General features: G+C 45.6%; 1 protein-coding gene across 1 annotated transcript in view; it reads right to left on the bottom strand.

Moving 5' to 3' along the window:
* The window catches only part of NPHP4 (nephrocystin 4), a 136,862-nt gene that overhangs the window by 75,996 nt on the left and 38,695 nt on the right, over positions 1 to 22,171 (bottom strand). The window contains exons 8-9 of the mRNA XM_068986323.1: positions 21,602 to 21,728; positions 9,964 to 10,146 (exon numbers count right to left, since the gene is read on the bottom strand). Of these exons, the coding sequence (XP_068842424.1) occupies positions 9,964 to 10,146; positions 21,602 to 21,728 (310 nt within the window). The remainder of the gene's footprint in view (positions 1 to 9,963; positions 10,147 to 21,601; positions 21,729 to 22,171) is intronic.

Below are 22,171 nucleotides of genomic sequence, written 5' to 3'. Positions count from 1 at the left end.
ACACAACTGAGCAACTTCACTCACTCACACTGTTGGATTCAATTTACTAATATTTTGTTGAGCATTTTGCATCTGAGTTCATGAGGAATATGCACTCATGATTTTCTTTTCGTATACTGTCTTTTTCTGGTTATGATATCAGGATAATGAAGGTCTTGTTACATAAATTTGGAATTGTTCTCACCTATCTTATTTTCAAGAAGAGAATCTATACAATTAGTATTGTTTTTCCTTTAAATGTTCAGTACAATTTATAGTGAATGAAAGTGAAAGCCACTCAGTAGTGTCCAACTCTTTTCGACCCCATGGACTACGGCCTGCCAGGCTCCTCTGTCCATGGAATTCTCCAAGCAAGAATACTGGAGCGGGTTGCCATGCCCTTTTCCAGATCTTCGCAACCCAGGGATTGAACCCAGGTCTCCCACGTTTCAGGTAGATTCCTTACCGTCTGAGCCACCAGGAAGCCCTCTATATTATATATTATAGTGCACAGGCTGGGATATTTCTTTTTCAAAAAAAATTTAATGATGAATTCATTATCTATAAAATTATAGGACTACTCAAGTTATAGACTTCATCCTGGGTAAGTTTTGATGGTTTGTTGTTTAAGACAAACTGGTTCATTTCATCTAAATTTTCAAATTTATAGTATTTCCCCTAACATCCTTCCCATACCTGTGTGGTCTGTAGTGGTTATCCTTTCTTCCAGGCCTATTATTAGTCATTTATGTTCTCTCTTTACTTGTTAGAGGCTTGTCAAAGAGTCAATTTTTTACTTCACTGGCTTTCTCTAGTTTTTCCTCTATTGTTTTCCTGTTTTCGGTTACATTGGTTTCTGCACTTATATTTATTATTGATTTTTCTTTTACTTGCCTTAGGTTTATTTTCTGCTTCTTTTTCTAGTTTCTAAAAGTGGATGATCAGATTATTGATTTGAGACCTTTTTCTGTTCTTATATAAGCACTTAATGCTATAAATTCCCTGTAAATACATTTGAGCTGCAACCTACAAATTTTGATATGTCGTATTTTCACTTTTGTTCAGTTCAAAGTATCTTTTATATTTTCTTAAGGCTTCCTCTCTGACTTATGGATTATTTAGAAATGCATTAATGTTTAAGTGTTTATAGTTTTTTAATGCTATCTTTGTTATTGGCTTATAGTTTAATTCCATTGTGACCACAGAAAATACCTCGTGTAATTTAAATTCTTTTAAAATTACTAAAATTTGTTTTCTGATCCAGGCTATGGCCTTTCTTGGTAAATGTTCCATGTGCACTTGAAGAGAATATATCCTGCCATTGTTGGGTGGACTGTTCTATGAAGGTCATTTAGATCCAGATGCTTCATAATATTGCTCAGTTCTATATACTGGTGATTTTCTATCAGTGTGCTTATAGTTTAATCTAAGAGGAGTGCTGAAATCTCCAAATGCAACTGTGAATTTGTCTATTTCTTCTTTCCATTCTATTAGCTCTTTGCATTTTGAATCTCTGTGTTAGATACATACACTTTTGGGATTATATGTCTTTGTGGTGAATTGACTCTTTTATCACAGGTGACATCCCCCTTAATTCCTGGAAATTTCCTTTGCTCTGAAGTCTACTTTGCCTGGTATTAATATAGCTACTCAAGTTTTCTTTTGATTCATGTTTGCACACAATATTTTTCCATCCTTTTGCTTTTGAAGTGAGTTCTTGACAGAGAGCACATAGTTGGACCTTGAGATTTTCATGTCACCTGAAAATTTCTGTCCTGAAGTTGGTGCATTCAGACTATTTACACTTCATGTAATTATTGGTGGGTCTGGGTTCAGGACTGTCATTTTATTATGATTTGTTCCTTCTGTTTCTCATTCCTGTTTCCCTTTCCTGCCTTATTTTGAATTATTCCATTTTATCTATCTACTGGGTTTCTTACTGTCTCTTGGTAGCTTATTTTTAGTGACTGCTCTAGGGTTTACAATGTAAATAATTTTTTTCACAATCTACTCAAAAATCTATATTTTATTACTTCAAGTGGAATGTAGAAACTTTATCACCTTACAGGTCTCTTTATAGTCCCCTTTATAGCTATCTTACCTATTATACCTACATACCTTAAAAACCCTAACAGACACGGTTATGATTTTTGCTTTAGCCATCAAACCCATTTTAAAGAACTCAAAAGAAGGAGAATGGTGTATTCTATCCATCATTTTCGTTGCTCTTTCTTCATTCCTGATGTTCCAAGTTTCCATCTGGTATAATTTCTCTTCTGTCTGAAGAAATTCCTTTAGCAGTTCTCTTAGAGCATCTCTACCTGCCAATGAATTCTCTCAGTTTTAGTTCATCTGAGGATGTCTTTATTTCACCTTCATTCCTGCAGGACAGTTGCTGGAACAGAGTTCTGAGTTCTGGGGTCTTTCTGTTAGTGCTTTTAACATGTTGTTCCATTTCCTTCTGCCTCCATGGTTCCTGCAAGGAACCCACAATATTCAAACTATTGTTTCTCTATAAGTAATGCATCATTTTTCTACTGCTGTCTTCAAGAGTTTGTCTTTTTCAGCAGCTTGATTGTGATGTGTCCGAGTGTGGATTTCTTTGCATTTATCTCTGGGTTTTGGACCTCTTCGATCTGTCTTTTGCCAAATCTGAGGAGTTTTCAGCCATCATTTCTTCAGACATTTTTTTCTGCACTGCACTCTTTCCCTCCTACTGGGACTCTGATGACATGGGTGTTAGCCTTTGTGGTCCTGCCCCACAGGTCCCTGAGGCTTCATCCACTCTCCTCCAATCAACGTTCTGTGGTTCAAGTTGAATAAATTCCAATGATTCATCTTCAAATTCATTGATCCTTCTGTCATACTCATTCTGCTATTGAGTTCACCTAGTGAGTACTTTATTTTGGCAATTTTATTTTTCAGTTCTAAACTCTCCATTTGCTTCTTATCTACCTCTTTGCTGAGACTTTCTATCTTTCCCTTTGCTTCAAAAGTGTTCGCTCTTATTTATTGGATTTTTTTATAATGCCTGTTTTAAAGGCTTTGTCTGATAATTCCAACATTTGTGTCATCTCAGTATTACTGCTTGTTGAATGTCTTTCCCCTGCAAGTTGAGGTTTTTCTGCTTGTTTGTCAATTAAGTATACACTGTATCATGGACATTCTGAATATCACTTTATAAGATTCTCTTTTATATATCACATTATAAGAATCTCTTTTAAAATTTATAGAGAATGTTGATATTTTTGCTGGGTCAGAAATCAGCCCAGCTGGATTCAAGCCCCAGTTTCCAAGCAGCCTCCTGTGGTTGGTGGTTTCAACATCAGTCACATCCTCAAAGCCTGGGCAGGGCTCCTCAGTCCTCTCCTAGCCATGACGCATACAGGGGCAACTCTGTCCACAGTCCAGTTCTCAAAGTCTGCCATACGTTGTTAGGGTCAGATTCAGGCACATGAAGCTGGGGGTTAACTTAGCATTTCTTAAACAACTTTACAGGGGACTTTCCAAGATCCTCCCTCTCCAGATCCCCCTTGTTGTTGTTGTTGTTGTTGTTGTTCGGTCATTAAGTCATGTTCAACTCTTTGCAACCCCATGGATTGCAGCACACCAGGCTTCCCCATCTTTCACTATCTCCCAGAGTCTGCTCAAATTCCTTTCCATTGAGTTGGTGGTGCTATCTAACCATCTCATCCTATGCCACTCTCTTCTCCTTTTGTCCTCAATCTTTCCCAGCATCAGGGTCTTCTCCAATGAGTTGGCTCTTCACATCAGGTGGCCAAAGTATTAGAGCTTCAGCTTCAGCATCAGTCCTTCCAATGAACATTCAAGTTGATTTCCTTTGGGATTGACTGGTTTGATCTCTTTGGAGTCCAAGGGACTCCAGATCCCACTAGTTCTTTTCAATTCTCAAGGGTTCCCCTTCCAATCCTCTGGTAAGACCCCACTGGGCTGCAAGCCTCTGGCAACAGTACCTGAATGCAAGGTCAAGCAGTGCAAGGAAGTGGGGAGAGGGCAGAGCGTGGTTGCTTTTTCAGTGCAAGAGTGTATAAAAGAGCTTATGTTCTCATCTATCATTATTATAAGTCAGTATATAATTTCTAAAATTGATAAACTAAGAAGTAGCAGTAGAAACATATTATTTACAAAACAAGGTAAATACCATATGTCACAGCTAAAAATTTAAACTGGCTACCTCTGGAGATATTAACTTCTTTAAAGACAACTATTTGCTTGAGGGAAGAATACAGGAGCTGTTTAAGAAGGAAAACATAAACATAATATACTATTTACCTTCACAGTAAATAACACTGAAATAAACTTAATAACATAAACCCCAAAATTTACTTAGTAAAAAAATTATGGGATGTTTATAATATGTATCTTTCTTTTTATTAATATCTGTCAGTCCTGATCAACTGTAAATTCCACAGGATTAGAGAGTTTTCCTAGAGTAGATACAGGTGCTCAGTAAAAATTCACTGAGTGAATGAATAAGAAACAGAATTGACTGGTGCCCAGGCAGAGACCACCAGGCTTACCTAGGAGTCCACCCTTCTGATGTGGTAATGCACTGCTACACGAGATGAGAAACAGGAAGACGCAAAACAGCGCCTTTAGAAAGCAGGAGAATGAATAGAGTTTGTGATCAGTGGCAGTTTATTATTTTAGTTAATAATATCTGTTTACAGTAGTGGTCTTCAACTGGGGGCAATTCTGCCCGCAGAAGAACACATTCAGCCATGTCTATGAACATCTAGGCTCTCTACACATGGACATCACCAGATGGTCAACACCAAAATCAGATTGATCATATTCTTTGCAGCCAAAGATGGAGAAGCTCTATACAGTCAGCAAAAACAAGACCAGGAGCTGACTACGGCTCAGATCATGAACTCCTTGTTGCCAAATTCAGACTTAAATTGAAGAAAGTAGGGAAAACCACTAGACCAGGTACGACCTAAATCAAATCCCTTATGATTATACAGTGGAAGTGAGAATTAGATTTAAGGGACTAAATCTGATAGACAGAGTGCCTGATGAACTATGGACTGAGGTTCGTGACATTGTACAGGAAACAAGAATCAAAACCATCCCCATGGAAAAGAAATGCAAAAAAGGCAAAATGGCTGTCTCGGGAGGCCTTACAAATAGCTGTGAAAAGAAGAGAGGTGAAAAGCAAAGGAGAAAAGGAAAAATATAAACATCTGAATGCAGACTTCCAAAGAATAGCAAGAAGAGATAAGAAAGCCTTCTTCAGCAAGCAACGCAAAGAAATAGAGGAAAACAACAGAATGGGAAAGACTAGAGATCTCTTCAAGAAAATTAGAGATACCAAGGGAACATTTCATGCAAAGATGGGCTCAATAAAGGACAGAAATGGTATGGACCTAACAGGAGCAGAAGATATTAAGGAGAGGTGGCAAAAATACACAGAAGAACTGTACAAAAAAGATCTTCATGACCCAGATAATCACGATGGTGTAATCACTCACCTAGAGCCAGACATCCTGGAATGTGAAGTCAAGTGGGCCTTAGAAAGCATCACTACAAACAAAGCTAGTGGAGGTGATGGAATTCCAGTTGAGCTATTTCAAATCCTGAAAGATGGTGCTGTGAAAGTGCTGCACTCAATATGCCAGCAAATTTGGAAAACTCAGCAATGACCACAGGACTGGAAAAGGTCAGTTTTCATTCCAATCCCAAAGAAAGACAATGCCAAAGAATGCTCAAACGACCACACAATTGCACTCACCTCACACGCTAGTAAAGTAATGCTCAAAATTCTCCAAGCCAGGCTTCAGCAATATGTGAACCGTGAACTTTCGGATGTTCAAGCTGGGTTTAGAAAAGGCAGAGGAACCAGAGATCAAATTGCCAACATCTGCTGGATCATGGAAAAAGCAAGAGAGTTCCAGAAAAACATCTATTTCTGCTTTACTGACTATGCCAAAGCCTTTGACTGTGTGGATCACAATAAACTGTGGAAAATTCTGAAAGAGATGGGAATATTACCTGACCTACCTCTTGAGAAACCTATATGCAGGTCAGGAAGCAACAGTTAGAACTGGACATGGAACAACAGACTGGTTCCAAATAGGAAAAGGAGTACATCAAGGCTGTATATTGTCACCCTGCTTATTTAACTTCTATGCAGAGTACATCATGAGAAACGCTGGGCTGGAAGAAGCACAAGCTGGAATCAAGATTGCCGGGAGAAATACCAATAACCTCAGATACACAGATGTCACCACCCTTATGGCAGAAAGTGAAGAGGAACTAAAAAGCCTCTTGATGAACGTGAAAGAGGAGAGTGAAAAAGTTGGCTTCAAGCTCAACATTCAGAAAACGAAGATCATGGCATCTGGTCCCATCACTTCATGGGAAATAGATGGGGAAACAGTGGAAACAGTGTCAGACTTTATCTTTGGGGGCTCCAAAATTACAGCAGATGGTGACTGCAGCCATGAAATTAAAAGATGCTTACTCCTTGGAAGGGAAGTTATGACCAACCTAGATAGCATATTCAAAAGCAGAGACATTACTTTGCCAACAAAGGTCTGTCTAGTCAAGGCTATGGTTTTTCCAGTGGTCATGTATGGATGTGAGAGTTGGACTGTGAAGAAAGCTGAGTGCCGAAGAATTGATGCTTTTGAACTGTGGTGTTAAGAAGACTCTTGAGAGTCCCATGGACTGCAAGGAGATCCAACCAGTCCATTCTAAAGATCAGGCCTGGGTGTTGTTTGGAAGGAATGATGGTAAAGCTGAAACTCCAGTACTTTGGCCACCTCATGCGAGGAGTTGACTCATTGGAAAAGACTCTGATGCTGGGAGGGATTAGGGGCAGGAGGAAAAGCGGATGACAGAGGATGAGATGGCTGGATGGCATCACGGATTCGATGGACGTGAGTTTGAGTGATCTCCGGGAGTTGATGATGGACAGGGAGGCCTGGCGTGCTGCGATTCATGGGGTCGAAAAGAGTCGGACACAACTGAGCAACTGAACTAAACTGAACCGGGGTGGGGGTGCACTACTGCCTCTAGTGGGTGGAGGCCAGCAATGCAGTTGGACATCCTCCAGGGCAGTGCCTGGGACAGACCCACAGCAAAGAACAGTCTGGCCCCAAATGCTGACAGTGCTGAGTGGAGAAACCCTGATTAGAAGTGATATTCCTCATGGAAGGTGATGGTATTTGATACATTTGTGACCTTGAGATAGTCCAACCTTCACAACACTTATGTTCCAATATAGTTTACACACTTAAAAAGCAAAGGAAATGTAGTGGACATGAGAAGGCTAAAAGTAAACAGAATAAGGATTTATTCACATAGGTACATACACAGCAAAAGAGAATGAGAATATGGCAGTAGCTTCAGGATTTCTAATGGCAAGTTTATAATAAGGGCTGAAACCAGACCATGTGGGAATGCAGCAAAATGTGGTCCTGTAATGAGGGACATTCCTTATAATAAGAGAAGCTGCATGATCAGCTGCTCGCTGATTCAGGTCCCCAAGGCATAATCCACACCATAAATAATAACACTGAATATGATGCTTGTCACTGGAGTCAGCACACGAATGACATACTGAAATAACAGGTATGGTCCTTTACCCAAGAAAAATGAGCCAATTGAGTCCTAGAAGGCTCCCATTTGATCTGCTGAGACAGGACAGGCGTATTTCAGGTATGTCAGCAGAAGAATAAAACACACACCCAGGCAGAAACCCTGCCATGACCCATTAGTGTCAGAAGGACCCAGACGTCAGCCAGAGCAGGGATGTCACCCAGCATCTGTGTCCCGGGGTCCCTGCTCCCCACCCTGCAGGACTGCCAACAAGCCAGGGGAGCCCACGGGGTGAGACCCACACACAAACATGCTTCCACGGGCCCTGCCCCACTTCTGTTTACTTTCTACAGTGGGGATCAGAGAAAGTTTCATTTCAAAATGGATTTATATAAGTTCTGCTGTGGTCCTTCCCCTCTGGACACAGCTAGAGAGAGTCGAGGTTGAGTGAGCATAAGTGATGAGCCACAAAGACCAGCCAGGGGGATGCCAAGTGCCCAGCTCCCACTCCAGCCTTGTGCACACGAGACGCAGCCTCCAGTGTGCAAACATTTCAAGAGGCCTTGTTTATAAAGGAACCGTCCTCTACTGCTGATGGGAATAAAGCTGATGGAGCCACTATGGAAAACAGTACAGAGGTGCCTCAGAGAGCTGAAAATGGAATTACTATATGATCCAGCACTTCCACTCCTGGGCAAACATATGGAGAAAACTGTAATTCAAAAAGATACATGCATCCCTATGTTCATAGCAGCACTATTCACAATAGCCCGGACACAGAAACCTAAATGTCCAGCCACAGAGGTGTGGATAAAGACGACGTGGCACATATACACAGCGGAACAGTACTCAGGCTTGAAAAAGAATGGAATAACGCCATCTGCTACCACATGGCTGCAACTAGAGATGATCATACTAAGTGAAGGAAGACAGAAAGAGTAAGACTAATGCCATATGATATCGCTTCTACGTGGAATCCAAACTATGACACAAATGAGCTTACCTATGAAACAGAATCACAAAACAGAGAACAGACTTGTGATTGGTGGGGGATGGGCGGAGGGAAGGACTGGGAGTTCAGGGTTAGCAGATGCGACTGATCCATATAAAATGCATAAACAACAAGGTCCTACTGAGTAGCACAGGGAACTATATTCAGTGCTGCTGTTGTTGCTAAGTCACTTCAGTCATGTCCGACTCTGTGCCACCCCATAGACGGCAGCCCACCAGGCTCCCTGGGATTCTCCAGGCAAGAACACTGGAGTGGGTTGCCATTTCCTTCTCCAATGCATGAAAGTGAAAAGTGAAAGTGAAGTTGTTCAGCCGTGTCTGACTCCTAGCGATCCCATGGACTGCAGCCTACCAGGCTCCTCCAGCCATGGGATTTTCCAGGCAAGAGTACTGGAGTGGGTTGCCATTGCCTTCTGCTACTATATTCAGTATTCTGTGATAAACCATAGTGGAAAAGAATGTGCAAAACAATGTATATATATGTGTAACCAAGTCACTTTGCTGTATGGCAGTAATTAATACAACACTGTAATTAAACTATATTTCAATAAAAAATAATTTTTTAAAAAAGGGCATTTTAAAAAGCACAGAAGTGGATCTCGTGGCTCTCTGTGTAAAAATAAGAGGCACAGGCCACCTTGAGAAATGGATACATAAGAAAGGGCACAATAAGACCCCAGAAAAAACACCACCTTCAGGGAGGTCAAAGTGAAAGTGAAGTCGCTCAGTCATGTCCAACTCTTTGTGACCCGTGGACTGTAGCCCACCAGGCTCCTCTGTCCATGGGATTCTCTGGGCAAGAATACTGGAGTGGATTGCCATTTCCTTCTCCAGGGGATCTTCACGACCCAGGGATCGAACCCAGGTCTCCAGCATTGCAGGCAGACGCTTTAACCTCTGAGCCACCAGGGAAGCCCACAAAACTGATTATAATTCAGCAGTCACATTTATATTTTTTCTTTTTTTAATTTTTTTTTATCTTGCCATCATTTTTTAGTCTTTTTTTTTTATTTGTTTTTAGTCAAAGGATAACTGCTTTACAATACTGTGTTGTTTTCTGCCATACATACAATCAGCTATAGGTATACATATGTCCCCTCTCTCTTGAACCCCTTCTCCCACCTCCCATTCCATCCCACCCCTCTAGGTTGTCACAGAGCACCAGGTTTGAGCTCCCTGTGTCCTACAGCAAATTGCCACTGGCTATCTATTTTGCATATGGTAATGTGTGTTTCTGATTATGACTCAGCAATCATACTTATTTTTTTAAGGGCAAATCTGTGACCTGAAAAAATACTGCTCATGAAACATTGACAAACGTTATTTGTCAGCTCTGCTGTTGAAAATGCATGAACTTGCTAGAAGCATGTAGAAAGCAATCACACTTATGGGGTCTCTAACACTTACCTCTTCGGAGCTCATGCTGGCTGGGGGTACCTTATAGACCAGACAGTGCGAAGGGTTGGACTGGATGCCACCCTGGAGAGGTAACATCACCCGCCCGGAGCCGGCTTCCAGCGAGGGGTTCCAGACAGCCCAGCGAACCATGTGCATACATGCCAGGCTGGACAAGGAGGTGAGTGAAGCTGCCTGGAATGGAAGCAAAGCATATGGGTCATAGGTTGTCACCAAACCCACATGGGTGGGGGAATCAACAGTGCTTTCCCGGGAAAATCTCACCACAGGGCAGCTCAGCAAGGCAGGGGGTCATCACGAAAAGAAGGCCCACCACAGAGGAGGATGTGGCACCACATCGGTGGCTCAGAGTGGGCAGGGAAGCCAGCCTCTGATTCTGAGACCCTCCCTGCCCCCGCCCCAGTGTAACCAGGACCCTCCTGAAGACCAACATTGCCTTTATGATTCCTCCTCTTTCACAAGATCTTTATACAGGCTTCCTTTTCTTCCTTTTTAGGAATATAGTTTCTTTACAATGTCTTGTTAGTTTCTGCTATACAACAAAGTGAACCAGCTACATGTATACATGTATCCCTTCCCTCTAGGGCCTCCCTCCCCTCGCCCCATCCCACACCTCGAGATCATCACAGAGCTCACACTGGGCTGAGCTCCCGGTGCTTTACAGCAAGTCCCCACCAGCTGCGCATTTCACACATGGTGGTGTCTATATTTCAATGCCACTCTCCCGGTTTGCCCCACCCTCCCTCCCCCAGCCCGTGTCCACAGGACCACTCTATAGTCTGTGTCTCTATTTCTGCTTTGCAAATAGGTTCATCTGAACCCTTTTTCTAGATTCCACATATATGCATTAATACACAATATTTGTTTTTCTTTCTGACTTACTGCACTCTGTATGACAGACTCTAGGTCCATCCACGTCTCTACAAATGACCTAATTTCATTCCTTTTACTGACTGAGTAATATTCCATTGTATACATGTACCACATCTTCTGCAGGTTTTCAAACACTCTGCACTTCAACATCCACCCAGATCCATGAATAAAACACCAGGAATGGCACTTTGTGTTAGTAATGAGACACCTCATAAAATAATGAAGAATATACATGCACATTCCATTTAGGGTTTTAGCACATACTTTCTCCAGCCAAGTTTCAGCTCCTCATTGTATGTTCTATGTATGTAGCTTATATGTAACTAGGAAATTACTCAGGCCAAATGTTTCATGCTGTACCTTCTTTCACTGTCTCTATCACTGGCCAGATGAAAGGGAGGACAATGCCAGGACGCCCCTCCCCAGAATTAGCCTCCACCTTCAGACAAAGCCATTTTCACAAATATGGTTTCAAGGCTTGAGTCAGTGGTATTTTAAAGAAACCACTTTCGTCCATTATTCAAAAGGAAACAAGAATAAAGTGGAACTCGGAGTGGGTCCTGGTCAGGTCCTGACCTTCCTGCTCAGCTGGGCAACAAGACTCATGATCTACCCACTTATGGCAGCTCCAGAGACACTGGCTCATTCCCTGGTAGAAGACATATCAGTACCCCCAGGAAGGCCATTTCCCAACCAGAGGCCACTGGGCACATGACAACAGCAGGTAAGATGGGAGCCCGGGAACAGCACTTTCCACCCCAAGAGCCCAGTAGCATCAACCAAAGTCAGACTGACAGCCCAGACTCGGGGCAGCAGCCACACCCACCTCCAACCAAGATTCCCAGCCTCCCTGGGGATGTCGGGGAGAAGCCACCTGAAGGCAGCAGGTGTGAAATGGAACATGGTCGTGAGAAGGCTGGGGCCTGGACCTGGGACCTGAGACCCTTGGCTGCAGCACTTACATCTGGACATACCTCTCCTCCAGCAACAAAATACAAAGAAACTATAAGGGACTAAAAAACAGCTGCATGCATGCGCAGTTGGGGCAAATTATAGACTAGATACAAAAAGACCAAAAACCCAACTGCCACTTGCAAAACGCCAGGAGCAAAAACAGGGTGATACTCACGCCCCTTGCACACACCACCACCAAGGGGTGAGCAAACCACCACCAAGGGGTGAGCAAACCACCTAAGCCACTCCTCCAGCCTGACCCCTAGACCTGCTCTGACCCTCACCCCATAAAATGAACCAGCTCACCCGGTCCTTGGGGAACAAGCAAGAGAAATTGTTGCTTGTTCTCACTCCCCTGCAACCAGCCAAAACCACAATAAAGCTTTGCCTGGATTTCCTGTCTGGTCTCTGATCAATTTCTATTGATCAGGGAAGGCCAAGAACCCTGATCAGTACCGAACTCAGCATCTTCCTCCTGAACTCAGCATCTTCCTCCACACCCATGGGCACCGGAGAGCAAAGGACTGGATGGTTCCTTACCAACAGCCCTCCATCCCTCTTGACCACCAACCATGTGAGCTAACCCAGCAGCCCTCCAACTCAGGCCGTGGTCACAGGGAAGCAGACAGCCTGCAAGGAGAGGGTCTCAGACTCTCAAAAGGAGTGGAAGCCAAGACTTGTCTGCAATGGTTCCCAGGAAAGGGGAGGGTCCCCAAGGAAAGGCGATGCCAATGGGAATCCTTTGACCTGAGTTGTGTCTGGGACCACGGAGCCCGGGAAGGCTCTAGCAGTGTGCCCTGGGCTCCCAACAGACCCTGGATGGATTGACTGGACACAAGTGAGTCGTGTGTCACTGTCACAGCCAGGACTTGAGTGCACTCAGGTTCAAGGCAGATCGCACATACACACACAAGGACTCTGGCTGGAATCCAACACAGATGAATTGACGGTCAACTGCGTGAGACCTCAGCAGAGGGTGTGTGCACACAATACGGAACAGGAAGCGCTGGGACTTCCCTGGCGGTTCAGAGGTTGAAAGTCCACACTTCCACTGCCGGGGGTGTGGGTTCGATCCCTGGTTGGGGAACTAAGCAGTGGGGTGGAGAGAACAGGAAGTTCAAGTTTCATCCAAGTCGGTCTTTCCAGACTGCTCCAGATGACAGCCCATCCCATCACTTCCTTTGTATCCATGTGGGGAACATCCAGAATCAGTGTCTGCCTGTGAATTAACCTCTCTTTCCTGAGGCCCCCTTGCAACTGGACCTCAAACCACCCACTTCAGCCTCTTCTGATTCTTTACTGGAGCCAAACCCATTTCAGACCACGGGTTAGGATTCTGCCGTGTTCTGCACAGTCACAGGGCTGAGCAGGGGTTTGGGTCAATTCAATGAGCAAAACCCCACATCCTGGAAACACAAGCCAAGAACCAACCAAGTAAGAATCCTAAGCGTGAGTCTGTGTGCCGCACTTCCAGTGTCAAATATGCAATTCTGATGTCTGTCAAATATACAGAGGGCACCTGCCCTTCCCATCCCTCAGCCGGGTGACAGAATAAAATGGCCCTGAGCAACCACAGTGTTATCAGCGAAAAGCTGCTAAAAAAATCCACTGCTTTTTAAAAAATAAACGATACAGGCTTCCCTGATGGTCTAGTGGCTAAGACGCCACACTACCAATGCAGGGGGGCCCAGGTTCAATCCCTCGTCAGGGACCTAGATCCCATCTGCCACAACTAAAGTCCTGCAGGCTGCAAAGAAAATAGATAACCCCATGTACTGCAACTTAGACCCGGTGCAGCCAAATAGATAAATAAAGGAGAAAAAGTTTAACAGCCAAATTAAGGAATACCATCACAATATATTAAAAATAAAAATACTAAATGTATTCACAAAACTGGCCAGAGGAAAAATCTATAAGGACTCAGCGATACCTATACTACTTTTGTAAATAGCCATCTCCCCCAAATTCATAAGTTTATTACAGGATCAAAGTTAAAATAAAACTCATGCCCCCGGTTTCATGCTATTTGTGCCAGTCCCTTCTGGCTTAACCTTTCAAAAGCAGCAACTGATCCCCAGCTTCCTAGTTTCATGCTTTCTGTGGATTTTCTTGTCCTTGGTCTATACAGTGTTTCTCTGTGTGAAGCAGATGTCAGATAAACAAATAGCCACTTCCCACACTTTGTTTCAACATCTCTAACAAGAAGGGAGAGTTATGGCTCACTCCGTCAGTGAAACAACGGCTTGGTGGCAATCCACTGACCCTTTATTAATCTGTACTCTCTCCCAACAGGCCAGGGTGATGCCTGAAAACAAGACCCTCCCTAAGCCCACACTCCCAACTCCCACCCCCAGCTCAAGGACAAGGCCAGGTGCAGCCAAGCAGGTGGGCAGAGCAAGAGTGGTATTTCATCTGTCAACATGACAAACCTCCTCCTGTCTGTGAATCTAGTGGGTGAGATCAGATTTGTTACTTTAAGTATCTTATTCTGTCAAAGTGGGTTTGATTTCATGCAAATTGTAAAAAAAAACACACACACACACACACACTGAATTGTTCCCATTCACATTTTCAATTACAGTAGAAGACAACACACAAAAGGCCAAAGGAATACACTTGGATCGCCAGTCAGGTTTGCCATGGAACAGAAGTGCATGCTGACATTCACCAGGCATGGGGCACACAGAACACGGACATTTGACCCCTGGAGATGCTGCAACTCAAGGTTCCCCAGAACAGACTGAACGGTGGCTCCCAAAAGGCATGTCCGCTCCCCAACCCCTGGACTCTGTGACTGTGACCTTATTCAGAGAAAAGGTCCACGCAGAGGTAACTAAGTACCATGAGATGATGAGACCTAATGATCCAGGGAGGCCCTAAACCCAGTAACAGGTGTTTGGACAAGAGCAGGACAGAGAGAGACCTAAGACAGAAAAACAGAGGGAGACGCACAGATGGAAGGTCATGTGAAGACAGAAGCAGGGGCTGGAGCAATGCTGTCGAAGCCCAGGAATGAAACCTAGGAGAGGCAGGAAGGATGGTCCCGGGAGCCTTTGGAGGGAGCAAGCCCCTCCCAATGCCTCGATTTTGGCCAAACGGAATCGATTCTGGATCCAGGACTGTGAGAGAATAGATGTCTGCTGTTTTAAGCCAAGTCGTTCGGGGCAGTCTGTTCAGGCCACCCCAGGAGACTGAGGGAGGGGCTCCTCTTGGCCTCTGTCCCCAGACCAGCTCAGAACTCCCCTCGAGGCAGGTAAACATTTCTGGATGTTTCACAAGGTTGACTTTTGTCTAGATCTTCAGCAAGAACCTTCTCCTCCTGGCGGGGCCTCGTGTCACCTGCTGAGCCCCCTCCATGCCAGCTCTGGGTACCACAGTCCAAAACCCAGAAACACATTGCAGAGGTGATGGGGCACCCATGGGTGGGGGTTCCCCTGGCCTAAGGCCACCTCCAGAGACAGAATTGACCCCCCTCAATGGGGGCGGCCACACCAGGGCCCCTGGTGAACACAAACAAGGAAAGCAAACTGCGATGTCAGAAGGTGTCCAAACATCCCCAACAGCAGGCCCATTGCAGGATGGGAGGCGGGGGATAAGAGAGCTGAGAGACAGAGAGAGATTTAGGAACCTTGGGACAGATAGAGGAGCTGGGCAGAAGGCAGCCCAGCCCAGGTGGGCACAGGCCCCTTCTGAGGTGTCCATCACATGCCCACGTGACCCTCCGCACAGCTCACAAATGCCAACCACAGAGGGGTTGCAGCCGCCCACAGAGGGTGGGCCCAGGCCTGACCCCAGCAGCACAGACCAAGATGCTTCCACCCACATGGAAGCCAGGCTGGCCCACATGGGCAGCTGGCAACTCTGGAGTCTCAGGGCTGGGCCACAGGCAACACCTAAGGTTAAGGTGACTGTTTCCATGTCCTCCTTATAGCACCCTGGATGCCTGACCACTGAGAACTTCACAAGGTCCGACAGCCTGAAACCCATCCAAGGGGCAGAGTTAGAAAAGAAACGGGCACTTAGGACCAGGGTCTCTGTCCTCCTTCCTGCCAAGGAGCACAAGGCCCCCAGGACCACCAGGCAAAGAGAAGGCTCACTGACCACATACCATCAGCCCAAAGTCATTCCTTCCAGAAATGGATTGATTATATGCCAAAACCTTTTTCAAACTAGACACATAGTGAACTCAGCAGCTGCTGCAGAATAATTTCCTCCCCACACATCCAGGCTGGAAAAGGAAACCTAAGGACGTGTAATTAAAGTCGTTTAATCTGCTCGTATACGACACAGTATACGCAGAGTCACTTAAAAGCACAGTAATCACTTGGCAGGCAATATTTTCATTTCCTTCTATGGAGTACAGTAATTACTTTTAAACATACACATGTGCAATGAAAAACAATGGGGTATGGTTTTAAGGAAGTTCTACAACCTAGAATTACTCTGCATGCTGGCTAAAGGACTCGTAACACTCTGGTCCTCTTTGGAAAAAAGAGTATCAACTCAACAAACCTTGAAAGAAGCAACAGGGAAACCATCATGAGTTGGGCTGGGAGTGGTGAGGTAGACAGGTGGGCAACCTCTTGCCCTTCAGCGTCTGCAGCCCAGAGACCAGCATGTGGCTACCCCAGGGCCTTTGCATTTGCTTCTCCAGAGAACCCGTGCCTGGGTCTGCTTCCCTCCCCGTATCTCCCACTGGGTCCTACAGAGCCAGTGACAATGGGGCTCAGGCTTGGCAACCTGGCATCCCTTCCCATGGGCATGGCCCCTCTACTCCACAGAGCTGTGACCTCAGGGCAGGGAACTCCACAGCCTGGGATGTAAGTGTAGCAGCTAACCCCTGGGAATGAAAGCCAGTCCTGGTTTTTCTATGAAGGGCTCCTAGGGGTCTCAGGAGAAGGCCTCCACTGGGGGGAGAACTGAAGCTGCCCACAGCCTACAGCACTCCACCCCCAGAGCACCGAGAAATTCTGAGCACAGTGAGAGGGGAATGGACAACACAGAAACACTCAGGGCAGGCGTGGGGGACACAGAGGAGAGGGTCGAGGGGAGCAGCCCCAAGGTCAGCCAGGCAGAGGCTGTGCAGAGCACACAAGACCTGAAAGAAGTGGGCCACCTGGACTTGAGGCCAAAAGACAGCTTTACCACTGGGGCCAACTGGAAAAAGGACATGGGATCACTCTGCTTATTTCTTACAACTGCATGTGAATCTGTAATGACGTCAAAATAAAGTGTAATTTAAAACACAGTGAGGGGGACTTCCCCCATGGTCCAGTGGCTAAGACTCTGCACTCCCAGCACAAGGAGGCCCAGGTTCCATCCCTGGTCAGGGAACTAGGTCCCACATGTCACAGCTAAAGATCCCACATTTGTAACTAGGACTCGGTATAGTCAAATAAATGAATATTTTAAAAAATAGAAAACAGTACTGTTTAATGACTGTACACAAAAAGAAAACCCGTGGTGTTAAGTTAGAATACATAGGAGAGAAAATTCCACTTAAAACAGCAGCACAAAAATTAAATATCTGTGAATAAACTTAGTAAGAGCTATTCAAGCTGTTTAAAATCTACACTGTAAACCCATGTGGGGGCTTCCCAGGCCACGCTAATGGTAAAGAATCTGCCTGCCAATGCACGAGACACAGGTTTGACCCCTGGGTGGGGAAGATCCCCTAGAGAAGGGAAAGGCTACCCACTCCAGTAGTAGTGCCTGGGAAATCCTATGGACAGAGGAGCCTGGCAGGCTACAGTCCATGGGGCTGCAAAGAGTAAGACACAACTGGGCACAAACAATCCTATTTTAAAATCACCCCCAAAAGACACAAAAACAGAAGTGGACAAGCAGAAAGACTTCCCTTCTTCCCAGTTATGACATCACAACTTCCACAACATGTCGATTCTAATTAATCAATTTAATGTACCCAAAAAAACATCAGTAAACTCTCTTTATGGAGCTGGACCTGTTGATACTGAGGTTCTCTGGGGAAAGCAAATGTGGGCAGAGCTACAGGAGCCATGAAGGGGAGGGGCTCCAGGTTGCTGCACCAGCGAGTGACCCAGCAGCCGCGGGGCCGCACCACCACACTATGCTCCCAGCACAGAACAGACAGAGTGGCCCCAGGCAGAGCAATGGTCTAGGAGCAGGGGAGTGTGTGTGTGCTCAGTCCCTCAGTCGTGCCCGACTCTTTGCGACCCCAGAGACTGTAGCCCACCAGGCTCCTCTGTCCATGAGATTCTCCAGGCAAGAGTAATGGAGTGGGCAGCCATTTCCTCCTCCAAGTGTAAACAGAGATCTCATGTATGACTGAGAGAAGCTAAAATCACTGGGCACAAAGGACTTATAATAAGTAGCATCAACTTACTTGATGCTACAACTGGACAGCCACTGTACAAAGATGAAATTAGACCTATTCCTCACACCACAAAGGCGACCTAAACATAAAAATGGAAACCGCCTCTACTAGGAGAACACATGGATGAATTCTTCTACAGGACCAGGGAAAGGCTTTTTCACTATGACTCAAAACCCAGATGCAAGAGAAGAAGAGACCGATACATTTAACTACATCAAAACATGTTTTAGCATTTACGTGATGTCATGGACTGAATGTCTGTGTTCCCCACAAAATCATACTGATGCTGCAGCTGAAGCTCCAGTACTTTGGCCACCTGATGCAAAGAGCTGACTCACTGGAAAAGACCCTGATGCTGGGAAAGACTGATAGTGATAGTGAAGTCACTCAGTCGTGTCCAACTCTTTGCGACCCCATGAACTGTAGCCTCCCAGGTTCTTCCACCCACAGGATTTTCCAGGCAAGAGTACTGGAGTGGGTTGCCATTTCCCTCTCCAAGGGATCTTCCTGACCCAGGGATCAAACCCGGGTCTCCCGCATTATAGGCAGATGCTTTACCATCTGAGCCACCAGGGAAAGACTGAAGGCAAGAGTAAAAAAGGGCAGCAGAGATTGGGATGGTTGGATGGCATCACCGATTTAATGGACATGAATCTGAGCAAACTCCGGGAGATAAGTGAAGGACAGAACAGCCTGGCATGCTGCTGCAGTCCAGGGGGTCACCGAGTCAGACACGACTTATCAACTGAACAACAACACTGCTTTTGTTGACACTTGGAATGTCCACAGAGCTTTTTAAAATGAAAGAAAATGGAAAAAGGGATTTGCAGGCTGAATGCACCCGAAAACACACTCCATTATGGACTCCAAGGAGAAGCAGGAGCAAGCCGGCAGCGACCCGCCCCTCCAAGGCCGAGGCCTGACCTTGCCCGAGCCCCTGTGACCACGTTCCCTCTGGGGACACGCCTGGGGGAGGGAACGAGAGCCCAGGCCAGCAGCAGCAGGGCTGTCTTCTCCGCTACATCTAAGTTTGATCTAAGTTTGGTCGTGACGGGAATGCCTGAGTCAGCGATCACCACTGGAATGCTAACCCCATACTCGCTGCTTCACGCAGCAAGTAATTTGTGCAGAAAATCATTTCAGACGCCAGAACATTTCCTCTCCAGATTACACTGAAGAAAGTACACTTGATGACAGTAAAATGGAATCCAATATTCCATGTTAAGATAAACCTCCACATCAAAAAGAATTGATGAGCTATTACAAGCCACGTTCTAAGAGCTCCACGATGCAACAATGCATGGCAGACCCACCTGCCAGCCGGTGAGCATTTCAATGAAGAGTTAAAAAATAATAATAATCAAGTGTCAGGTAAGTCATATCAGTTTCAGCACGTGGACTTTATAATAGCAAGTGGATCATAATTAATATTCTCGAGGGGACACAATCTACATGTAAATGAGTGGCGAGCGACATGGAGCCCCCCACGGAGGCACCAGGCCTGCTGCTCCTCCAGGGGTTCCGTCTGCATCGGCCCCAGCCCATGTGCAAGAGAGCAGGGGTACCCTGCCCCTCCCCGGGGTGGGAAAGTCCCTGAAGCCCCTACCTCCTGCTGTAGTCCCACCCAAAGACCATTCTGCCCACCCCATGCAGACAAGCTTATCTGCACAGAATTGCATTTTGGCTGAAACTTCTGGAAACAAAGAAAGAAAAGCAGAGCTGGAAACAACAGCTTTGTGAGAACAACAGAGATCACTCGTTCAGCTGCCCTCAGAACACCTGCCTCTGGGTCAGCTCACCTGATACACAACAGGGAACAGACATCAGAGGGGACCAGGAACTAACATGGCAGCTATGCCGACACCCCATTCTCCTTCCGAAGGCCCCCCCGAATCACCCTCTGTCCCCTGTTTTTCCATCAGCTGCGCAGTGACGCAGGCAGACTGACCACCACAGAAGGCATCTTGTGGCCTTTTTTTATTCTTAATTTGCTTGTTAAATGATCTTTTCTTTTTCAGTAGAGCTACCACACCTTTCCCTGGTGGCTCACATGGTAAAGAATCTGCCTGCAATGCAGGACAGCCGAGTTCAATCCCTGGGTCAAGGAGATACCCTGGAGAAGGGAACGGCTACCCACTCCAGTATTCTTGCCTGGAGAATCCCAAGGACAGAGGAGCCTTGTGGGCTGCAGTCCATGGCGTCGCAAAAAGTTGGACACAACTGAGCGACTAACACTACTACCACTACCATATGACCCTGCAATCCCACTCTTGGGCATATACCCGGAGGAAAACTTAGTCCAAAAGGACAGACACACACCAGTGTTCTTTGAGGGACTATTTACGATAGCCAAGACAAGGAAGCAGCATAAATGTCCCCTGACGGAGGAATGGATAAAGAAGATGTGGTGCATATATACAACGGAATACTACTCAGCCATAAAAAGAATGAAATAATACCACTAGTAGCCACATGGATGGACCTAGAGATTGTCACACCAGAGTGAAGTAAGTTAGAGAAGGAAAAGATATGACATCCCTTATATGTGGAATCTAAAAAGAAATGATACAAATGAACTTAATTATGAAACAGAGACAGAGTCACAGGCTTAGAGCATGAACTTATGGTTGCCAGAGGGGAAGAATGGAGGAAAGAGTTAGGGAGTTTGGGATCGACATGTCCACACTGCTATATTTAAAATGGAAAGCCAACAAGGACCTACTGTATAGCACAGGGAACTTTGCTCAGTGTCACGTGGCAGCCTGGATGGAGGGGAGTTTGGGGGAGAATGGATACATGTATGTGTACGGTTGAGTCCCTTCAATGTCTAACTGGAACTATCACAACACTGTTAATCAACTGCACTCCAATATCAAAGTTTGAAAAAATTTTTAAATAAATAAGTAATGATATTTGCTTTTTCAAACAAAAACCTGAATCTTAAGAATAGCATGGTTTGGATTTTCCCAAAAATCTGTATCAGTGATGTAAATGATGTCTCTTTGTTACCTTTTCTCCAACTGAATCCTATAAATTCTTGCTCTTGGTTCTGAGACAGGCACATACAAGGTCCACTCAAAGGAAATATCCATCTCTTGTGCAGATTCAAGCTTTACTACCCTTCATATCATTTGAAAAATGCACTAAAATGGCCTCATTTTTCAAAATAATTATTGATTTAATAATTAGAATTAATGCTATCGTGAAGCTTGCTGCCTTCTGAACTATTCACACCATCTGCCAGCAGAACATACTGCTTCCATAAAGAAGGAAATGATCAGAACAGAGCTATCACCAGAAAGAAGTGATTTCTAGTCATATTCCATGCTTGTTATCCACACCGTTAATAATAATTATACTGCTTTTAACCAAAAGAATATTAATGGTGACTATGCTTATCCTCCGTGCATGGAGCCCATCGCTAGGTGGGAACCCAGTGGTTCTTACATTGCCGTCCGCCCCCGAGGGGTTGTTAAACACGTACTCCAGCTGGAAGACAATGGTGAACGCGGGGTGACGGACCATCTCAGGGAGTCGGAGCCGGCTTCTGAGGACCAGAGCCTGGTTTCCAGAGCTGGGCGGAGCACATAGAAAAGGGGTGAGTCAGGCGGTGGCTCCCGCTGCCCAGCACCCAGCACCCCTCATCAGCTCGGGCCCTGGGGCCCCTGGTGTTGCTGCTGCATGAGTCCCCCTGAGCAGTGTCCCTGTGCTCTTCTGGGCGTCTGGCCACCAAGTAATGTCCCAAACCAGAGCGTTTTTCAGGTGCCGCAATCAACACTTGGCCAAACTGCCAGCACTGGGGATGGGAGGACAGAGGGTCTCTGGGGAGGCACCCCCCCCAAGGCCGGCTTCTACCCAGCCTCACGTGTGGCACTCCTGGGGGACATCTCTGATGGTGATCTGAGGAGCCCAGGCTGAACCTAGCAGCAGAACTTCCTGCCCTCTGGTTCCCCATCACGTAAGGGTCACAGGACACTTCTGGAGGGAAGCATGTGAGGGCTCCACAGCTGGAAGCAT

The sequence above is a fragment of the Capricornis sumatraensis genome, chromosome 14 (assembly GCF_032405125.1).
Source record: "Capricornis sumatraensis isolate serow.1 chromosome 14, serow.2, whole genome shotgun sequence".
Lineage (NCBI taxonomy): Eukaryota > Metazoa > Chordata > Mammalia > Artiodactyla > Bovidae > Capricornis > Capricornis sumatraensis.
The sequence above is the reverse complement of the archived record's forward strand: the minus strand, read 5'-3'. Positions and strand labels throughout refer to the sequence as shown.